The 18,696-nt window shown below is 49.9% G+C and overlaps 1 protein-coding gene across 4 annotated transcripts in view; it reads right to left on the bottom strand.

Annotated features, from left to right (window-relative positions):
- The window catches only part of GRIK5 (glutamate ionotropic receptor kainate type subunit 5), a 51,410-nt gene that overhangs the window by 17,205 nt on the left and 15,509 nt on the right, over window positions 1–18,696 (bottom strand). For all 4 annotated transcript variants that reach the window (XM_081217208.1, XM_081217206.1, XM_081217207.1 and 1 more), the window contains one exon: window positions 9,222–9,425. In XM_081217208.1, the coding sequence (XP_081073334.1) occupies window positions 9,222–9,425 (204 nt within the window). The remainder of the gene's footprint in view (window positions 1–9,221; window positions 9,426–18,696) is intronic.

Genomic DNA, 18,696 nt, shown 5'->3' with positions numbered 1-18,696 from the left:
AGAGCCACTTCCTGCCTTGCTGCCTCCTTGATGCCTGAGAGAGAGCAAGGGTGTGTAAGCTACGGCCCTCAGGCCAAGTCTAGACCATCTGCCCGATTCTGTAAATAAAGTTTTATTGGAACACAGCCAGGCGCACTTGTTTAGGTATTGTCTACAACTGCTTTCCACACAGTGGAAGAGTTGAGTAGTGACAGAACGACCTGGAAGCTGGAAATATTTACATGTGGCCCCTTGCAGAAAAACTGCTGATTCCTGCCTTGACTTCAGCTTTTACCCTCTCAGTTAACTAGTTAGCAACTTTATTCCTAGTAAATAATTATCTTCATTCAAATATCTGGGGACTTCCCTGGTGGCCCAGTGGTTAAGAATCTGCCTTCCAATGCAGGGGATGTGGGTTTGACCCCTGGTCAGGGAACTAAGATCCCACGTGCCACCGGGCAACTAAGCCCACGTGCCACAACTACTGAGGCTGTGCGCCACAACTAGAGAGAAGCCCGCAGGCCACAATGAGGAGGAGCCTGCACGCTGCAGCGGAGAATCCTGCATGCTGCAACAAAGATCCCGCATGCTGCAACTAAGACCCAATGCAGCCAAAAATTAAATAAATTAATAAATATTTTTAAAAAACCCACAAATACCTGGAGTGATTAGTTTCCCGGTAGACCCCTGACTGATGCAAAAATGACAGTACCCAGGTCACATGAGTGCTCAGGTCACAGGGTCACTCACTGTCCATGGGTAGGTGTTCAGTGTCTAGCAGGGCCCGGTAATGAGCAGTTCTCAAAAGGAGAATAGTATCTGCAGAAAACAGCATGATTTGCTTCAAAACCCTAGAGGTCTGCATGCGAGTCACCTCTTGGTGTCTGCTTCCCTATTTGCCACCAGCACTCTACACTTCCCGGGATCTGCCAGGTCATCAGGCCCAGGTGGCAGATCAGCTTGCATGAAGCCAGGACCTGCTGCAGAGCTTTTGCATGCTCTGGGCCTCCCTCAAAATGAAAAGCCTTACAGGTTGCTTGGTAAAGGGATTAAAGCAGCACATACAAGTTATACCCAGGTATAAGTTGTTGCTCAAATCCAAAAAACCCACCAAATATCCACAATACCAGACAAACAGCAAAGGTCTGAGTTTCAACTCTATTGGGACCCTCGTCTGAGTTTCTAAGGTTTAATCTTTCCAACTTCTTCCCCTTTCCCCTTAGCCCTCGGGGTGGTGGCTGCTTCCTCCAGCTGCTACCTTCAGGATCCATTAGATTTCTTTTTACTCTTTCAGTTAGTGGGTTAACAACTTTACATCTAGTTAACAATTTTTTTTTTTTTTTTTTTTTTGGCTGCACTGCGTGGCTTGCAGAATCTTAGTTCCCTGATCAGGGGCTGAACCCAGGACCTCAACAGTGAAAGCATGGAGTCCTAACCACTGGACCGCCAGGGAATCCCTAGTTAACAATTCTTTGTATTAAATTCTCTCTGTTCAAATAGCTGATAAGAGGGGAAATCCCTGGCGGTCCAATGGTTAAGACTCCGAACTTCCACTGCAGGGAGCACGGGTTCGATCTCTGGTCAGGGAACTAAGATCCCACATGCCTCGAGGTGCAGCCAAAAAAAACCCAAAAAACCAAAACAAAACAAAGAAACAAACAAAAATAGCTGATATGATTCTGTTCAAGTAACTGGTGCTGTTGTGTCTCCAGATTGGACACTGACTAACTGATATCAGCCGTGGGTTTATTGCCAACCTCCTCACTAAATGCTATTTCAGGCTCATAAGATCTGATTAGCAAAATGTTGCCAATGTGATGGACCAGCGTCAAGAGACCAAGTTCTCGGTGTTCTATATCGGGGTCCCCAACCCCGAGCCGTGGACCAGCACCGGTCCGCAGCCTGTTAGGAACCAGGCCCCCCAGAAGGAGGTGAGCGGCGGGCGAGCAAAGCTTCATCTGTCGCTGCCCATGGCTCCCCATTGCTCGCATTATTGCCTGAACCATCCCCCCGCCAGTCTGTGGAAAAATTGTCTTCCACGAAACCAGTCCCTGGTGCCAAAAAGGTTGGGGACCGCTGGTCTGTATGATGGCAGAAAGCAAGAGAGTCGATGTCAGTCTGAGGCAAGACTGAAGGTTTATACCCCTGGCTTCTGGTGGTCCTTGGGAAGTGGTTTGGAGAAAGAGCATTTGCTGGATCAGTAGCTCACACCAGCTGCCCATGGCTGTGTTGACTTGCTCCAGTAAAGATACTTCATTTGGGGCTTCCCTGGTGGGGCAGTGGTTGAGAGTCCGCCTGCCGATGCAGGGGACACGGGTTCGTGCCCTGGTCTGGGAAGATCCCACATGCCGCGGAGCGGCTGGGCCCGTGAGCCATGGTCGCTGAGCCTGCGTGTCCGGAGCCTGTGCCCCGCAACGGGAGAGGCCACAACAGTGAGAGGCCCGCGTACCGCAAAAAAAAAAAAAAAAAAAAGAAGATACTTCATTTGGGCCAGCATCTGCGATTGGAGTCACCACCTGATTGCATTTACAAGAATCCACAGTCATTCTCCAAGATCCATCTGCCTTCTGCACGGGCCAAACAGGCCAGTTGAACAAGGATGAGATCACTACCCCTGCTTCTTTCAAGCCGTTAATGGCGGCACTAATCTCTGCAATTCCTCCAAAGGATGTAGAATTGCTTTTGGATTACTAGCCTGGGAAACAGGGGGAGTTCTAGGGGCTTCCACTGGCTCTTTCTACCGTAATGACCCTGACTCCACGGGTCAGAAAGCTTATTCCAATTATACAACCAGGACCTGGAAAAACACAGAGTGAGTCCAAGGGCCTATCAGGCCCACGCTGAGTGGAACTTGGGCTCAGACTCCATTTATCACTTGGCCACATAAGCCCTACTGTGGTCCACCAGACAAAGCAGGAAAAATCAAAATGACTTGCCATCTATGAAAATGACAGGAGGTTGTCTGAATATCTAAAAATCCATCAAAAGCCTCAGTGCCAAGAAGGAGCTTGTATAGAAACTGGTGTTAAAAAAGAAAAAAAAAAAAACAGAAACTGATGTAGTCTTTCTGGAAAGCAGTTCAACAGTATATAACAAAAGCCATATGAAGGGTTTTCCTCTTTCACCTGGTAATTCTGTTGAGATTCAATCCTAATCAGCTACAATGCAAGCCAAGCTTTCGTGCATAAAGATGTTTGCTTATGGTTGTTTATAACAGCACAAACAAACATCTAAAAATACCTGGAAACAACTAAATATAAAAAATGCTTCAATAAATTACAGTACATCCACATGGGAGTTAATATGCAGCCATGTGACATTCTGTTTAGGTTAAAACAATGAGATATTTTTAGCCTCTCAGATTGGCAAAGGTTTTTTTAAAAGATTGATAATACCCATTGTTGGCAAGACTGTGGAAAATTTGACATTCTCGTGAACTTTTGGTGGAATATAAATTGGTGGAAGCTTTTTGAAGGACCATTTGGCAGTATATACTTACAAACCATTCATACCCTTTGAACCAGTGTTTCCACCACTTGGAACTTATCCCTCAGGAATACCCCCGCCAATCCAATTGATGGTAGCATTGTCTATGCCTGCAAAAACTGGAGACCACCCAAATATCCATCAATAGTGGACAAGTTAAGTAAATAATTCATGCTCAGTCACACAAGGAAATCCTTTTGTCTCCCCCTTGAATTTCAAATAGGCATCTCAAACAACCCACGCCCAGAGATAATCCTTATCCCCCCGACCCCCCACCCCACCAGGCTTCTCCTCCTATATCCTCCCTATGGTGGAAACTGGCCTTGCCATTGGCCCAGTTGCTTAGCCAAACCCTGAGTCACTCGATTCCTCTCACTCTCTGGCACACATCCCACCTGGTGGTACACGTGACACAGCTACCACTCGAGCACAAGCCAGCATCTTCTCTCTTCCACACTTTCTAAAGGCCTCTGAAATGGACCACCTTGTCTCTACTCTTGGTCCACTACAGTTATTTCTCAGCAGCCAGAGTAATCATTTTTAAATGATTTTGAAATTAAATCAAGGTCCTATATCCATACAATGGACTATTAGTCAGCCCTGAAAAGGCAGTACTCATCATTTTACAACGTGAATGAACCTCAAGTACATCATGCTGTGTGAGAAGCCAGACACAAAAGGCCACATATTGGCTGATTCCATTTATATGAAATGTCTAGAGTAAGTAAATCCATGGAGACAGAGAGCAGAGTGGTGGTTGCCAGGAGCTGGGGAAGGGGGGAATTGGGAGTAACTGCTTAATGGGTTTGGGTTTTCTTTGGGGGTCATGACAATGTCTTGGAACTAGATGGAGGTGATGGTTGCACAATACTGTGAATATACTAAATGCCACTAAATTTGGTTAATTTTATGTTATATGAATTTCACCTCAATAAAAAAAAAGAATAAACAAATTAGATCATGGCATGTTCCCTGCTTAAAACCTTCCAGTGACTTCATAACACAATAAAAATAACATCCAAAAAGGAGAAAAGGGACTTCCCTCGTGGCACAGTGGTTAAGAATCTGCCTGCCCATGCAGGGGACACAGGTTCAAGCCCTGGTCCGGGAAGATCCCACATGCTGTGGAGCAACTAAGCCCGTGCACCACAACTACTGAGCCTGTGCTCTAGAGTCCGTGAGCCACAACTACTGAAGCCCGCGTGCCTAGAGCCCGTGCTCCGCAACAAGAGAAGCCACCGCAATGAGAAGCCCAGGCACCACAACGAAGAGTAGCCCCTGCTCTCTGCAACTAGAGAAAGCCTGCACACAACAATGAAGACCCAACGCAGCCATAAATAAATAAATAAATAAAAACAAAAAGGAGAAAAAAAAGGGGGGGGGGGTTGATTCCCTGGCCGTCCAGTGGTTGGGACTTGGTGCTTTCAATTCTGGGGCCCGGCTTCAATCCCAGGTCGGGGAACTACGATCCTGCAAGCCACTTGGCTTGGCCAAAAAGAAAACAATAACAAGAACATCCAAACTCCTTACCTGCAAGGCCCCGGTAACTCGGGCTCTGTTCTGGGACCTCCAGCTTCCCCCTCACCCACTCCCCACAAAACTCTGTGAGGGAGGGAACATCATTCCCACTTCAAGAGGGGAAGCTAGTTCAGAGAGATGAAGTGGCTCAGCAGGGACCACACGGGAAAGGGGGCAACCTGAAGCTGGCTCTGTCTGGCGTCTAATCAGCCCACAGCTGTAGTGGACACCGTGGTGGCCGCCCAGACCCTCCTTCCGGATCAGGCACTCATGGCCCCAGGTGTTGGTGGCTGATTGCTCTGTAGGTGGAAGAATCCCTTTGCCCCAGGTCCTGACCCTCCCCGAGGACAGCCCTCATCCAATGACGTGTTGGTGGGGGGCATAAAAGCCTTCCCCCTTACCTCAGGGGGATTTTTTTTTTTTTTTTTTTTTTTTTTTGTGGCACCCGGGCCTCTCACTGTTGTGGCCTCTCCCGACGCGCAGGCTCAGCAGCCATGGCTCATGGCTCACGCTCCGAGACATGTGGGATCTTCCCGGACCGGGGCACGAACCCGTGTCCCCTGCATCGGCAGGAGGACTCTCAACCACTGCACCACCAGGGAAGCCCAGGGGGATGTCTTTGATGGCCATCCCAGCTCCAGAGCTGCCGTGGGACGGCTGAGGCCCAGTCATGACTGCAACACAGCTCAACTCCTCCCTCTGCCCAGGCCTCCTCCTCCACTCGCTGCTTTCCAAGGGCACCGCACACACCTGCCTGCTAATCTGCACCTCGGAATCTGCTTCCTGGAAACCCGACCTAAGATATCTGCCCTGTCCTTACGGGCCAGACCGGAGGGCCCCGGGGGGTGACAGCTAAAGCCTGTGAGTGATAGGTGAGACTTGCCTCGTATAAAGATCCTAGTGGAGGACAAACTGGAGTGGAGAGAAACGGGAGGCCAGGAGGCCCGTGAGGAGGCTGGTGAGAGGGGCGGGGCCTGAATTCACAGCGCGGCGGTGATGGCGGGGAGAAAGGTAATTCCAGCAGTGGCCACTGGGTGGAATAAATGGACCATAATTCCAGACTGGCCTACAAGCCCTGAGCCTGGCCCAGGGTTGGGGGTGGGGGTGTGGCTGGGGGGGATGCTGGTGCCCTGGGCCATCTTCCATCTGGAAGTCACTTGTCAGCTCTGGGCCAGCCTGCTGAGGTGCCAGCCCTGGCTCTGCCTGTCACTAGCCGTGTGGGCTGGACAGTATCTTGGTGCCTTACTCTGTCCATTAGAGAAAACTGGGCAAACACCAGGCCTTCCTCAGGGGGTGCCCGTGAGGAGTCAAGGAGTTAACACAAATTCATACAGTTCGGACAAGAGCCTGGCACGGCGTGAGCACCACCTTGACCACTCTAGGCTTCCCAAGTACCTGCTGGGTGTCTGGAAAGGACACAGGCCTTGGGTCAGTCACAGCTGGCTGCAGCCCTGCATGCTGGGGGCAAGTCCCTTCACTACTGAGCCCCTGATCTCACATCGGTAAGAGGGCAGTGATCCTCTGGGCCAGGAAGGATTATCAGAAGAATTAAGTAACACTTGAAAAGTTCCTGGCACGTGGCGTGAAGTCCACAAACAGCAGCTGCCGCTGCCGCGAGGACGGTGCTGAGTATCTGTGCGAAGCTCAGTGTACTTGGCCATCCCACAGCAGGCAGCTGAGCCTTGGAGAGGCCAAACTCCGCCCATCCTTTGCACTCTCAGCCTGCTCCTCCTCCAGTGTTCTCTCCCTAAATGTCATCGCCATCGCCCAGCTGCCCAAGCCAGAAACAGAAGGAACGCTCATGTCCTCTCTCCTCCGCCCCCGCCACAGGCGGTCACCAAATCCTGGCCCTCTCCAGCCTCCCCTGACCTCCCCGCAGGCCATCCAGCAGCCCCCATGATTCTGTTTCCTCATGTGAGCCAGCTCAGCCCTTTGTGTGCAGGGGGTACATCCCATGGACCTCTGGCTGCGGGGGCCAAAGTCTTTAACCCTAAGAGCAAGGCCAGGCCAGGCCACTGAATCCCCAGGGTGTATCACAGGGCCTGGTATACAGTAGGCACTCAATAAATACTAGCTGGCTGGAGGACGGATGAACGCATGAATGTATGTATGTGCTGGCAGGAATAACACTAACAGTGATAGAAAGAGAGCACAGGCACACAGCACCCACTACCTGCCCGGCCGTGTTCCAAGCCCCTACATGGATTAACTCCTTTCATGCTCACAACAGTCCTCTGTGCTAGCATTTGTTATTTCCCCAGTTTTACAGGGAGGTTATGTAACTCACCCAAGGTCACACAACAAATGCTCAGCAGAGACTCAAACAGGACTCAGGACCACAAGAGCAGTAACCAATGAGAAAAGCTCCCAGCCCTGCTATGCTCACCCCAGGCACCTTCACACCAAGTCCTAAGGGAAGGCTCGAGGCACAGGGAGTTAAGACTCTTGCCCAAGGTCATACAGCTGTGAATAGGACTTCTTTGTTGATGAATAAACAGATGTCCAGTTGAATAAACAGATGTCCGGTTGATGGTGACTTTGGTTGGGGAGGGCTGCCCTCCTGGAGTCTTATTTCTGGGGGCCCTGATGAACAAAAGTTCTGAGCTTACGAGACTGGGGACCAGGCTATGGCAATGAGGTCACAGGGAAGCCTGCCAGCGAGGTGGGCGTCCGGCCACCAGCTCCTGCCTCCTGTCTCCTCAGGCCCTGGCATCAGCCTCTTGAACCCACCCAGGGCAGAAGCTTTCAACCAACTGGCTGCCTGTAGGGCAGTGCCTTGGGCCTGCCAGCCGGGTGGGGTGAGGGAGACCGAGCCACCAGAACCCGGGGGACACCCCCAACCTCTGTCTGCCCCAGAGCAGCTCTGCTTTGTCCAGGGCCCTGCAGACAAAGGCTCTGCAGTCAAAACAACTTTCGAAAATCAGTGCCTTACGGGATACACATCCTTGTCAAGCAAAGTGGCCTTTTTGCGTCTCTCCTGGTGACATTCAGGGGCTCAGGAGGGTGAGAGACTCTGACGCTGTCAGCCAAGTCCAATGTCAAGGCCACCCTGACCGTTTGTGGCCACAGGTCCCGGCTCCACACACCTGCCCTGGACGTGCCCCTAAGCTGGGGGCCTGTTTGTCTTTTTTGGGCATTCGCCCACATGGCTTCTCATGAGTGGAATAAAAAGATGAACCACCTATGACAAGCAACGTGTGCAGCGTGTCTGTAACCTTACTACAGACCTGTCAGGTATCATTATCCCCATGCTAGGGTGAGGAAACTGAGGTTCCGAGGAAAGAAATGACTCACCCCAGCACTCAAACCCAGGTTGGTCTGACTCCAAAATATTTTTTCCGCTGCACCCCTGCCTACCACCCCCCACCCCACTGCCTCTTGCCCTCCTCACCTACATTCAAATCCTGCCCACACTCAGGGCCCAGCTGCTCTTCTAATACGCCCCACACCGAACTTGTTCTTACTCATGTTCCCAACCCACCCCCCACTGTTTGTAAATGCCATCAAACACATTGCCCTTCTCCCATACCGCCCCCCTCACCCTGCTGACTCCTTCACACTCTTTGGGAATCTTCTTGGGCGTCACCTCTTCTGGGAAGCCCTCCCTGGATGCCTGGCTGGGTCAGGAGCCTCTGGGTCCCTCCTCTGAGTTTTCCCCATCAGCCAATGGCTCTGTCTTGTGGTCATTTGCTTTTCTGCATCTCAGTGGGGCCCTAAGTTGCTGGGAGCAGGGTCCAGGTCCCCTGTGCTCACCACTATATCCCGCGCCAGCGTGGTGCAAGGCACACATTAGGTGCTCAATAAACACCTACTGAATGCGTGACCTTGGGAGCGCAACAGGCAGCCTCCACGTCCACCTCCTGGCAGGTGCTGGGCACAGAGCACGTCCCGGCCGCCTAGCCCTATCCCTGCCTCTCACAGGAAGCCTTCTCCATCTCCTCCACGTCTGTCCAATTCCCACTCTACGTCTCTTTCATTCACTCAACACATCTCTGAGCACCGACTAAGCCAAGGTGGCGTGAGGGAAGCATGTGAAAGCGGAACATGGGAAGGGATGCATCGCCCTTCTTCCCCACTGTGCCCGCCCCATGGTGCTCACCAGCCACAGGGACACAGCGCACCATCGGCTCCCGCCCCTTGTATGCACCAGGCTGGTTCTGAGGCACCACTGGCTGCCCGCCCGCCCACCCTTGCTCACCCAACCCACGGCCCCTTCCTCAGCCCCAGCCCCGCCGTACCCGGTTGATGAGCTCGCCGACCATGCCCGTCCAGGAGCCATTGGGCTCGGGCGCCCCGTACAGCCCGTCTTCCACCAACCGCAGGCGGTAGCGGAAGCGCAGCAGCTCGGCCAGCTCCCGCAGCATGTCCACGCAGAAGCCCTCAAAGCGTTCGTTCCCGGACAGGGCCTGGAAGTTGGGCCGGCGCATGACGTACGGGTTCTCCTGGGGAAGCAGGAGAGAAGGGGTGGGGGGTCAGAGACTGGGGCATCTGGGGGCTGGGTCGTGGGTCCCAGGGCCCAGGCTGCAGCCAGATCAGGAACCTGCCGCAGAGTGGAGATGACGGAGTCCTTGCCTTCATCCCCTGCTTACAAATGCTCAGAGTCGGTGGCGGGGGCATGTAAATTAGGAGGCTGGGATGAACAAATACACACTGCTGTATATAAAATAGATAACCAACAAGGGCCTACTCTATGGCGCAGGGAACTCTACTCATATTTTGTAAGAAGATATAAGGGAAAAGAATCTGAAAAAGAATATATGTATATATACATACCTATATATGTATAACCTGAAACTAACAACACTGTAAATCAACTACACTTCAATTTAAAAACTAAAACTAAAAATAACTACCAAAACAAAAACAAATACTCAGAACCAGGGAAAAAGCACAGGGACCCTGCCAGGCCCTAGCAGATTGCAGGAAACTGGTTTGATCTCCACCAGACAACCTCATCTCAAGCTCAAATGGCTACAAGGGAGGCAGGTAACTTGAATGAATCAGACTGGATGGAGATTGTGCCAAACTTTCAAACTTTTGGCTAAAACCCGCAGTAAGATATATATTTTACTTGCAATCCAAGTCATACACATACGTCTGTGTGCTCACAGTTGCACACATGTAACTAGACTTAGTTCCACAAAGCAGGCCTTTCCCTTAAGACCGTGGCAGAATTACCCTATTTCCCGTCCCGCTCTACGTCAGTTTTCTACACAACCAATAACGACCCATTAAACTGACTTCATGAGCCACCAAGGGATCAAAGAGGATCTGCCCCACCAGGATTTAGCTCCAGCCCGATGCTGCCACAAGGGAAGCAGGCCTGAGATGCCAGATGGTCCAATGTCAAGAGAACTTGGAAACCCAGGTTGTTTTGTAAAATCTCCTGATTCTAAAGGTTAGCAACAGTTCAAATTCTAATACCATTTTTTTTTTAATGCTTTGCAGGCTAAACAAACACCTGACAGTTTGCAATCTCTGGCCCACAGCTGTTTTGCTATGTTGATGCTTATTTCTGAGGGGTTTGAGCAAACTTTACCAACCCTTTTTGTGCCAAATAAGGACAAAAGCAGAGAGAATATTCCAAGTGCTAGTAAGACAAGGCATATGAAGATGATGGTAACTAAAGGGATACTTACCTTACATAGTTATTGTCTAAATGGTTGTTTGTACAGTGTCACTTTGGACTTAGGAATAAAAGGAGTTACTTAGGAATCAGCCCGAAGAGCTTTGGCAATAATACCCATATGGTTACCATGTGGATTGAACACCTGTGAAGTACCAGCCCCTGTGCTGTATGCGTTCTCTGGATTTTATCAATTTAATGCCTCACAGTGGGAATTCCCTGGTGGTCCAGGGGTTAGGACTCCATGCTTTCACTGCCGAGGACGCAGGTTCAATCCCTGCTGGGGGAACTAAGATCCTGCAAGCTGTGTGGCGTGACCATTAAAAAAAAAAAAAAGGGGGCTTCCCTGGTGGCGCAGTGGTTGAGAGTCCACCTGTCGATGCAGGGGACGCGGGTTTGTGCCCTGGTCTGGGAGGATCCCACATGCCGCGGAGCGGCTGGGCCCGTGAGCCATGGCCACTGAGCCTGCACGTCTGGAGCCTGTGCTCCACAACGGGAGAGGCCACAACAGTGAGAGGCCCACGTACCGCAAAAAAAAAAAAAAATTCCTCACAGTGACCTTCCACAGGAGGTATCCTTAGACTCACTTTACACATGTGGAAACTGAGGCTCACAGAGGTCAAGTGACCTCTGCCACCTCTCATTCGTTCAGCCCAAAATTACTGAGCTCCGAGGTAGATGCCCAGTATTTTGCAGCTCCTCCGGTCAAGAGATAGAGCGGATTTCTCCACTCCTTGGGTCTGAGCGGCCCTCGAGACTTGCTTTGGACAACAGAATGTGTTGGAAGTAGTGCTGTGTGACTTTCAGAGCCTGGGCCCTCAGAGAGATCTCTTGGGACCCCAGTGTAAGGAAGCCCGGGCCAAGGATTTCCCCGGTAGTCCAGTGGTTAAGAATCCGCCTTCCAATGCAGGGGACATGGGTTTGATCCCTGGTCAGGGAACTAAGATCCCACATGCCAGCGGGGCAACTAAGCCCATGCACTGCAACTACTGAGCCTGCGCACTCTGGAGCCCATGAGCCACAACAAAAGATCCCGCGTGCTGCAACTAAGACCCGATGCAGCCAAATAAATAAATAATTTTTTTAAAAAAAGGAAGCCCAGGCCAGCCTGCTGAAGGATGAGGGAGAATGAGTGAACCGAGATGTGCCGGCCAACAGCCCAGCCTAGACACCAGCTGAATGCAACCACAGTGAGCTCAGCAGAACTGCTTAGTTGGCCCACAGAATTGTGAGAAATAATAATCGTTATTGTTGGAAACCTTCAGGTTTTGGGCGGTTTGTTATACAGTGATAGGTGCTATAAGGTACCTATAGACTAGATTCCAGGACCCCAACAAAGTCCCAGAGCTGAGGGGAGATGGGACAGAGGGAAGTCAGAGCTTTTCTCTCTCTCCCAAGCCACATTTTCAAATTCAAAACTGTGAAACCAGGAATAGGAATGAGATAATACTAATAATAGCAGCAGCAGCTAGCATTTCTTGTGGGCTTGCTGTGTGACAGCTACTCTGTCAGCGTAGGAGGTCAGTATTATTACCTCTATTTGAGAGATGGGGACACAGGTCCTGAGAAGTGAAGTAGTGAGTGGCTGAGATGGACAAGTCAGGCTGAGTCCAAAGCTCTGCTCTTAAGCCCTATGCCAGACTAAACAAGAGCAGAGCTGGGAGAAGCTAGACAAAGGGGGGGGGGGCCTGGCCGGGTATCAAAGCTAGAGAATCAGAAATCAGGAATTCTTAGACAAACACCCAGTGTTAGAGTTGGAAGGCGCTCATGCGGCCCTCTTGATGTACACAGGAGGAAACCGAAGTTCAGAGAGGTCAGGTGTCTTGCCCAAGGTCACACAGCTGAAGCCGGGCAGTAGGAAGGGGAGACTGGGCAGAGCTGGGATTCAAAACCCAGTTGCTGTGCTCTCCAAAGCCCTCGTTCCTCCCACCAGGCCAAGCTGATCTTCAAATTCAAGACTGAGGCACCTGGGTTCTGGATTTGGGTTTGAGGCCTCAGGATCAGGTGGCAGCTGATAGAGCCAAAAACAGGCACTGAGGCCTGTGTACAGAACTCTAGGTCAGAAAACAATGATCTAGCACTCAACCCGCAGCCCCAGACCATCAGATCCAAGGGTTTTAAGAAGCCTCTAATCCAAGGTTTTCAGATTCCTTCAAAAAGAACCTTCTGCAGAAGCCCAGCATTGCAGACGGACAGTGGGATGTTGCTAAGTCTGATTCTAAGAACTCATCCTACGAATGGCTATGCACCTGTACACAAAAATGTAGGTCCAGGAGAATCATGGCAGCATTTCTTGTTTTAGGAACAAAGACTGAAACAGCCTAATTTGGAACAGGTTAAAAAGATTATTGATGTCATCAAAGAATCCCAGGCAACTACTAAAATAACAAGCTCTATAAGATCTATTCAGAGGAAAAAAACAAGCTACAGAACAACGTGTACAATATGCTATCCTTTGTGAAGGAAAAAGTGGGTATGGGCTTGTACATGCTCAGACACATCTGGGAGGATGGGGAAAAAAATGGGGGACTGGAGAGGGTAGGGGACGGATTTTTTCACTCCCGCCCTCCCCACACGCTTTGAATTCTATTTAGTGTAGAATTAAACTGAATGCGACTTAATCCTCTTTAATTAACTTCTGTCCCGCCCCCAGTTTAAAATTTTAATATTAAAATATTTAAAAAATTTTAGAGATGATATTTAAATGCATATGGAAATGTAAAAGATCAAAAGAACCAAAGCAATCCTAAAGAAGAACATGAAAACTGGAGGATTTACCCTACTGGGTATTAAGACAATTTAAAACTGTGGTGTTATGAAAGAATGCTCAACATCATTAACTATTAGAGAAATGCAAATCAAAACTACAATGAGATATCACCTCACACCGGTCAGAATGGCCATCATCAAAAAATCTAGAAACAATAAATGCTGGAGAGGGTGTGGAGAAAAGGGAACACTCTTGCACTGTTGGTGGGAATGCAAATTGATACAGCCACTATGGAGAACAGTATGGAGGTTCCTTAAAAAACTAAAAATAGAATTACCATACGACCCAGCAATCCCACTACTAGGCATATACCCTGAGAAAACCATAATTCAAGAAGAGTCATGTACCAAAATGTTCATTGCAGCTCTATTTACAATAGCCAGGTCATGGAGGCAACCTAAGTGTCCATCAACAGATGAATGGATAAAGAAGATGTGGCACATATATACAATGGAATATTACTCAGCCATAAAAAGAAACGAAATTGAGTTATTTGTAGTGAGGTGGATGGACCTAGAGTCTGTCATACAGAGTGAAGCAAGTCAGAAAGAGAAAAATAAATACCGTATGTTAACACATATATATGGAATCTAAGAAAAAAAAAAAGGTCATGAAGAACCTAGGGGTAAGACGGGAATAAAGACACAGACCTACTAGAGAATGGACTTGAGGATATGGGGAGGGGGAAGGGTAAGCTGTGACAAAGTGAGAGAGTGGCATGGACATATATACACGACCAAACATAAAATAGATAGCTAGTGGGAAGCAGCCGCATAGCACAGGGAGATCAGCTAAGTGCTTTGTGACCACCTAGAGGGGTGGGATAGGGAGGGTGGGAGGGAGGGAGATGCAAGAGGGAAGAAATATGGGAACATATGTATAACTGATTCACTTTGTTATAAAGCAGAAACTAACACACCATTGTAAAGCAATTATACTCCAATAAAGATGTTAAAAATAAATACATAAATAAAATAAATAAATAAAACTGTGGTGTTTAAGACAATGTGGTATTAGAGCAAAGACAGACAGACAACAGAATGGAGAGTTTGGAAACCCACACATAAATGGATACTTGATGGTAAGACTGTGCTGAAGGGGGAAAGAATGAACATTTTAATAAATGGTACCATTCAATAAAACATCCATATGGAAAAAATGTATTCTGATCCCCCCTACCTCACATAATACATAAAAATCAATTCTAGGTGGATTGTAGATCTAAATGTAAAAGGCAAAATTATTACGTTTTCAAGAAACATATAGGAGACTAGCTTTATGAACTTGGGGTAGGCAGAGAATTCTTTTTCTTGGCCGTGCTACGTGGCATGTTGGATCTTAGTTCCCCGACCACGGATCGAACCCATGCCCTCTGCCATGGAAACGCAGGGTCTTAACCACAGGACCGCCAGGGAAATGCCAAGAATTCTTAAATTCTAAAAGCATTAACTGGACTTCCCTGGTGGTGCAGTGGTTAAGAATCCACCTGCCAATGCAGGGGACACAGGTTCCAGCCCTGGTCTGGGAAGATCCCACATGTCGTGGAGCAACTAAGCCCGTGTGCCACAACTACTGAGCCTACTCACCACAGGGACTGAAGCCCACACGCTCTAGGGCTCGTGCTCTGCAACAAGAGAAGCCACCACAATGAGAAGCCCGTGCACAGCAATGAAGAGTAGCCCCCGCTCGCCACAATTAGAGAAAGCCCGCACGCAGCAACGAAGACCCAACACAGCCAAAAATAAATAAATAAGTAAGCATGTAAATAAATAAATAAATAAAAGCATTAACCGTAAAGCGGGGAGAAAAGTATAAAATGGACTTCAGGAAAATTTAAAATCTTTTCATCAAAAGATACCACTGGGGGGACTTCCCTGGCAGTCCAGTGACTAAGACTCTGTGCTCCCAATGCAGCGGGCCCGGATTCAATCCCTGGTCAGGGAACTAGACCCCGCATGCTGCAAATAAGAGTTCACAAGCTGCAACTAAAGATCCCACACGCCGCAACGAAGATCCTGCACTCAGCAACGAAGATCCCGCATGCCGCAACTAAGACCTGGCGCGGCCAAATAAATAAATAAATATTGGGAAAAAAAAAAAAAGATACCATTGAGGGGAATTCTCTGGCCGTCCACTGGTTAAGACTCCTCACTTACACTGCCGAGGGCCCAGGTTCAATCCCTGGTCGGGGAACTAAGATCCCACAAGCTGCACGGCACAGCCAAAAATAATACCACCAAGAGTGAAAAGGCAAGCCACAAAGTGGGAGAAGTTCTCTGCAATGCGTATTCCAACAAAGAACTTATATCCAGAACATATAAATAGATTACAAGTCAGTAAAAAGGTCAGATATTCCAATTTTCTAAAAATAGAGAAAGATTTGAGCAGGGACTTCCCAAAAGAAGGTTCCAAATAGGCAATAAATGAAAAAGTGGTCACCTTCCACGGTCGTTAAGGAAATGTAAGTTAAAACTACAATAGGGTTGGCACCTTCCTATACTCAGCACTGGCAAAACTGAGGAGCGACTGGAATTCTCCTTCACACACTGCTGGTGGGAATGGGGAGTGGTACCGCCACTTTGGAAAATGCTTTGGCAGCATCTACCGAGGCTGGAAAACTCCAGCAATTCCACTCCTGCAAAGACACTCGACAGAAATGCCTATACATGTTCACCGAAAGGCGTGTGGTAGGGTGTTCACAGCAGGACAATTCACAATAACAAAAGAACTAGAAACAACTTCAATGCATGTCAGTTTGGTGGGTAAGTAAATCGCGGTTCGTTCATATAACAGGACATATAACGAGACTAAACTATTTGCAGCAACGTGTGTGAATCTCACAAACACGTGTTGTGCACAAGAAGGCAGACGAGAGAGAGAACATAGAATACGATGCCATTTATGTGAAGTTCAAAGCAGGCAAAGCTAACCTGGGGGGCGGTTAGAGACCAGAAGGGGCATATGGAGAGCTGGGGGTGGGAGAACTGGTCCCACAGGTGTGTTCAGTTATGGCAAATTCAGTGAGTGGTACACTTAACGCTTTGTGCAAGTTTCTGTATGCATGTTACACTTCTATAAAAATCCCTTGAAACTAAGAAATGTTAAAGTAGGGTGGGTTCTAGAACATTCCTCACAAGCTGCTTGCCTGAACCCTTTTGTGAAGCCAGGACCCAATTCCATATCCAAGACTTCCTGGAGGGCAGTTTAAAGGACCCCGATCTAGTTTTCCCCCTTCAATTTATTATGAATATTTTAGTTCCCTCATTTTACAGGAGGAAGCTGAGGACAGAGAGAAGAGACCCACCCAGGTCACAAAGTGTACGGACGGCAGGGCCAGGCCTAGAACGCAGAAGCGAGGGCTTGGAAAGAAGCAGAAATCGATGTGGTGTGGTGCAATGTAGAAGCACGTGGGCTCTGCCATCCTCTAGTTGCGCGATTCGCGTCACCTAACCCTCCCGTGCCTTAGTTTTGTCTGAAAATCGGAGTTCACAACGGTACCTGCCTCAGGGCTGCCACGAACGCCGAGTAACACCAGCAAAGAGCTCAGCATACAGCTCAAAGACTCTGGCCACGATGATGGCTATTCTTTACTTTTTTTGGCCCAACTACGCGGCTTGTGGGATCTTAGTTCCCCGACCGGGGATTGAACCCTGGCCCTCAGCAGTGAAAGCGCAGAGTCCTAACCACTGGACATCCAGGGAATTCCCGACTGCTATTCTTACTGATGATGCCAGATGGGGAGAGAAAAGGGATTCACATGTGCTCAGCACATCTTCCCAGCAGGACACTGCCAGGGGCACCTGCTGATCTCATGCCATCCTCCCACAGCCCTTCAAGGTGGGACTATTAGACCCATTTTACAGATGAAGGTATGGAGCCTAGAGAGTTGGATGACCTGAGGTTCAGGCAAAGCCAGGAATGCAAGTGAGGTCTGTCTGACTGCAGAGGCACCAAAGAGCAGGACGAGATGTCACAGCTTGATGAAGGGAGAACCTCTCTGGGAGGGGTAAGGGCCTGGGGCTTGGGGAAGGGCCCTGCAAAACCTCATCCCCTGGGGCACCTCTCCTGCACCCCCAGCTTCCCTGAGGGACCTCTCTCGGTCTTGGCACCAGCCCGCCCTCGCTCAGCTCCAGATGTGTGGGCACCACCCAGGGACAGCCCCAGCCTCCACCCCACCTGCTCCCTCCCCCAGCCCAGCCCATCAACATCCCACATCAGATCCCCTCTGTCCCCACAGCCCCAGACAGCTCAGGCCTCAACCTCCCCAACCTGGGGCGTCTCTCTCTCCTGCAGCCTCCCTCAGGGCCCCGCTTTTCTGACACCCAGATCTGGCCCTGCCCCTTCCTGCTTAACGGTCTCTAACGACCAGGAGAAGCATAGCTAAGTTCCCCAGAGACCCTTCCCCACCTCTGTCACAGCACTCACCACCCCTCCATGTTTGTTAGGTGCCAGGCACCACCCCAGGCCCAAGGGACGGAGCAGGGAATAAGACAAGCCCTGAAAGCTTCCTGTCCCCGGCACCCAGCGCCAGGTTGACTCATGTCTGAATCCCCAAGTGCCTGGAGCAGGCCCAGCCCAGAAACACAAGTCTGGAAATGTTAGTGAACGAATGGGCAGGTCCGGCTGTGCACACTGAGGCCGCTGCTTCCGCATCCGATCTGGCAAACACCTCCTGAAGCCCCTGCTCCTGTGGTTCCTGCTGCCTGGAAGGCCAGGCCCCTCCTTCTCTGTGCACCCAACTCCTACACGGCTTCTAAAGCCCTAACACCACCTCCTCTGTGAAGCCTTCTTCAGGCCTTCGAAGGCTGAGGCAGCCCCTCCTTTCTGTGGGGGTCCCTTATTACCCTGTGCGGGAATGATTGTGTCCAGGTCTGTCTCCATCAGACTGGGATCCTCACTGCAGGGTCACTCAAGGATAGGGAGGCCACGGGACCACCTGGGACTCATTCCTCCGCCTCCAGAATATGTGTGAGGTCTGGCTGCAGGGCAGCTTCAGTAAATATTTGTGGAATGAATGAGCAAATGAATGACTCCATCAAGAGAAGAATGAAGGTCAGGAAGAGGGCAACACTGGCTCAGGGGCCCTGGGGAGAACGGGAGACAAGTGTGGGAAAAGACTGGAAGCCCCCCGGGGGTCACAGCCCTGCTCTCCTGATACCCCCTCCCTGACCTCCGCCCCTGCTCCCCACCGAGAACCCCAGGAAGCCTCTGGGGTTGGCTCCACTCCCACACATGCAGAGGTGCTCCGTCTCCCAGCCAGCCTGGCCTGGTCCTCAGGGCCCCTGAGTGAGGCTGTTACGAAGTGTTTGGTTTCCCA

Source organism: Mesoplodon bidens (assembly GCF_964165515.1).
Source record: "Mesoplodon bidens genome assembly, chromosome: 18".
NCBI classification, from domain to species: domain Eukaryota; kingdom Metazoa; phylum Chordata; class Mammalia; order Artiodactyla; family Ziphiidae; genus Mesoplodon; species Mesoplodon bidens.
Note: the sequence above shows the minus strand (reverse complement) of the source record. Positions and strands in the feature narration are given on the sequence as shown.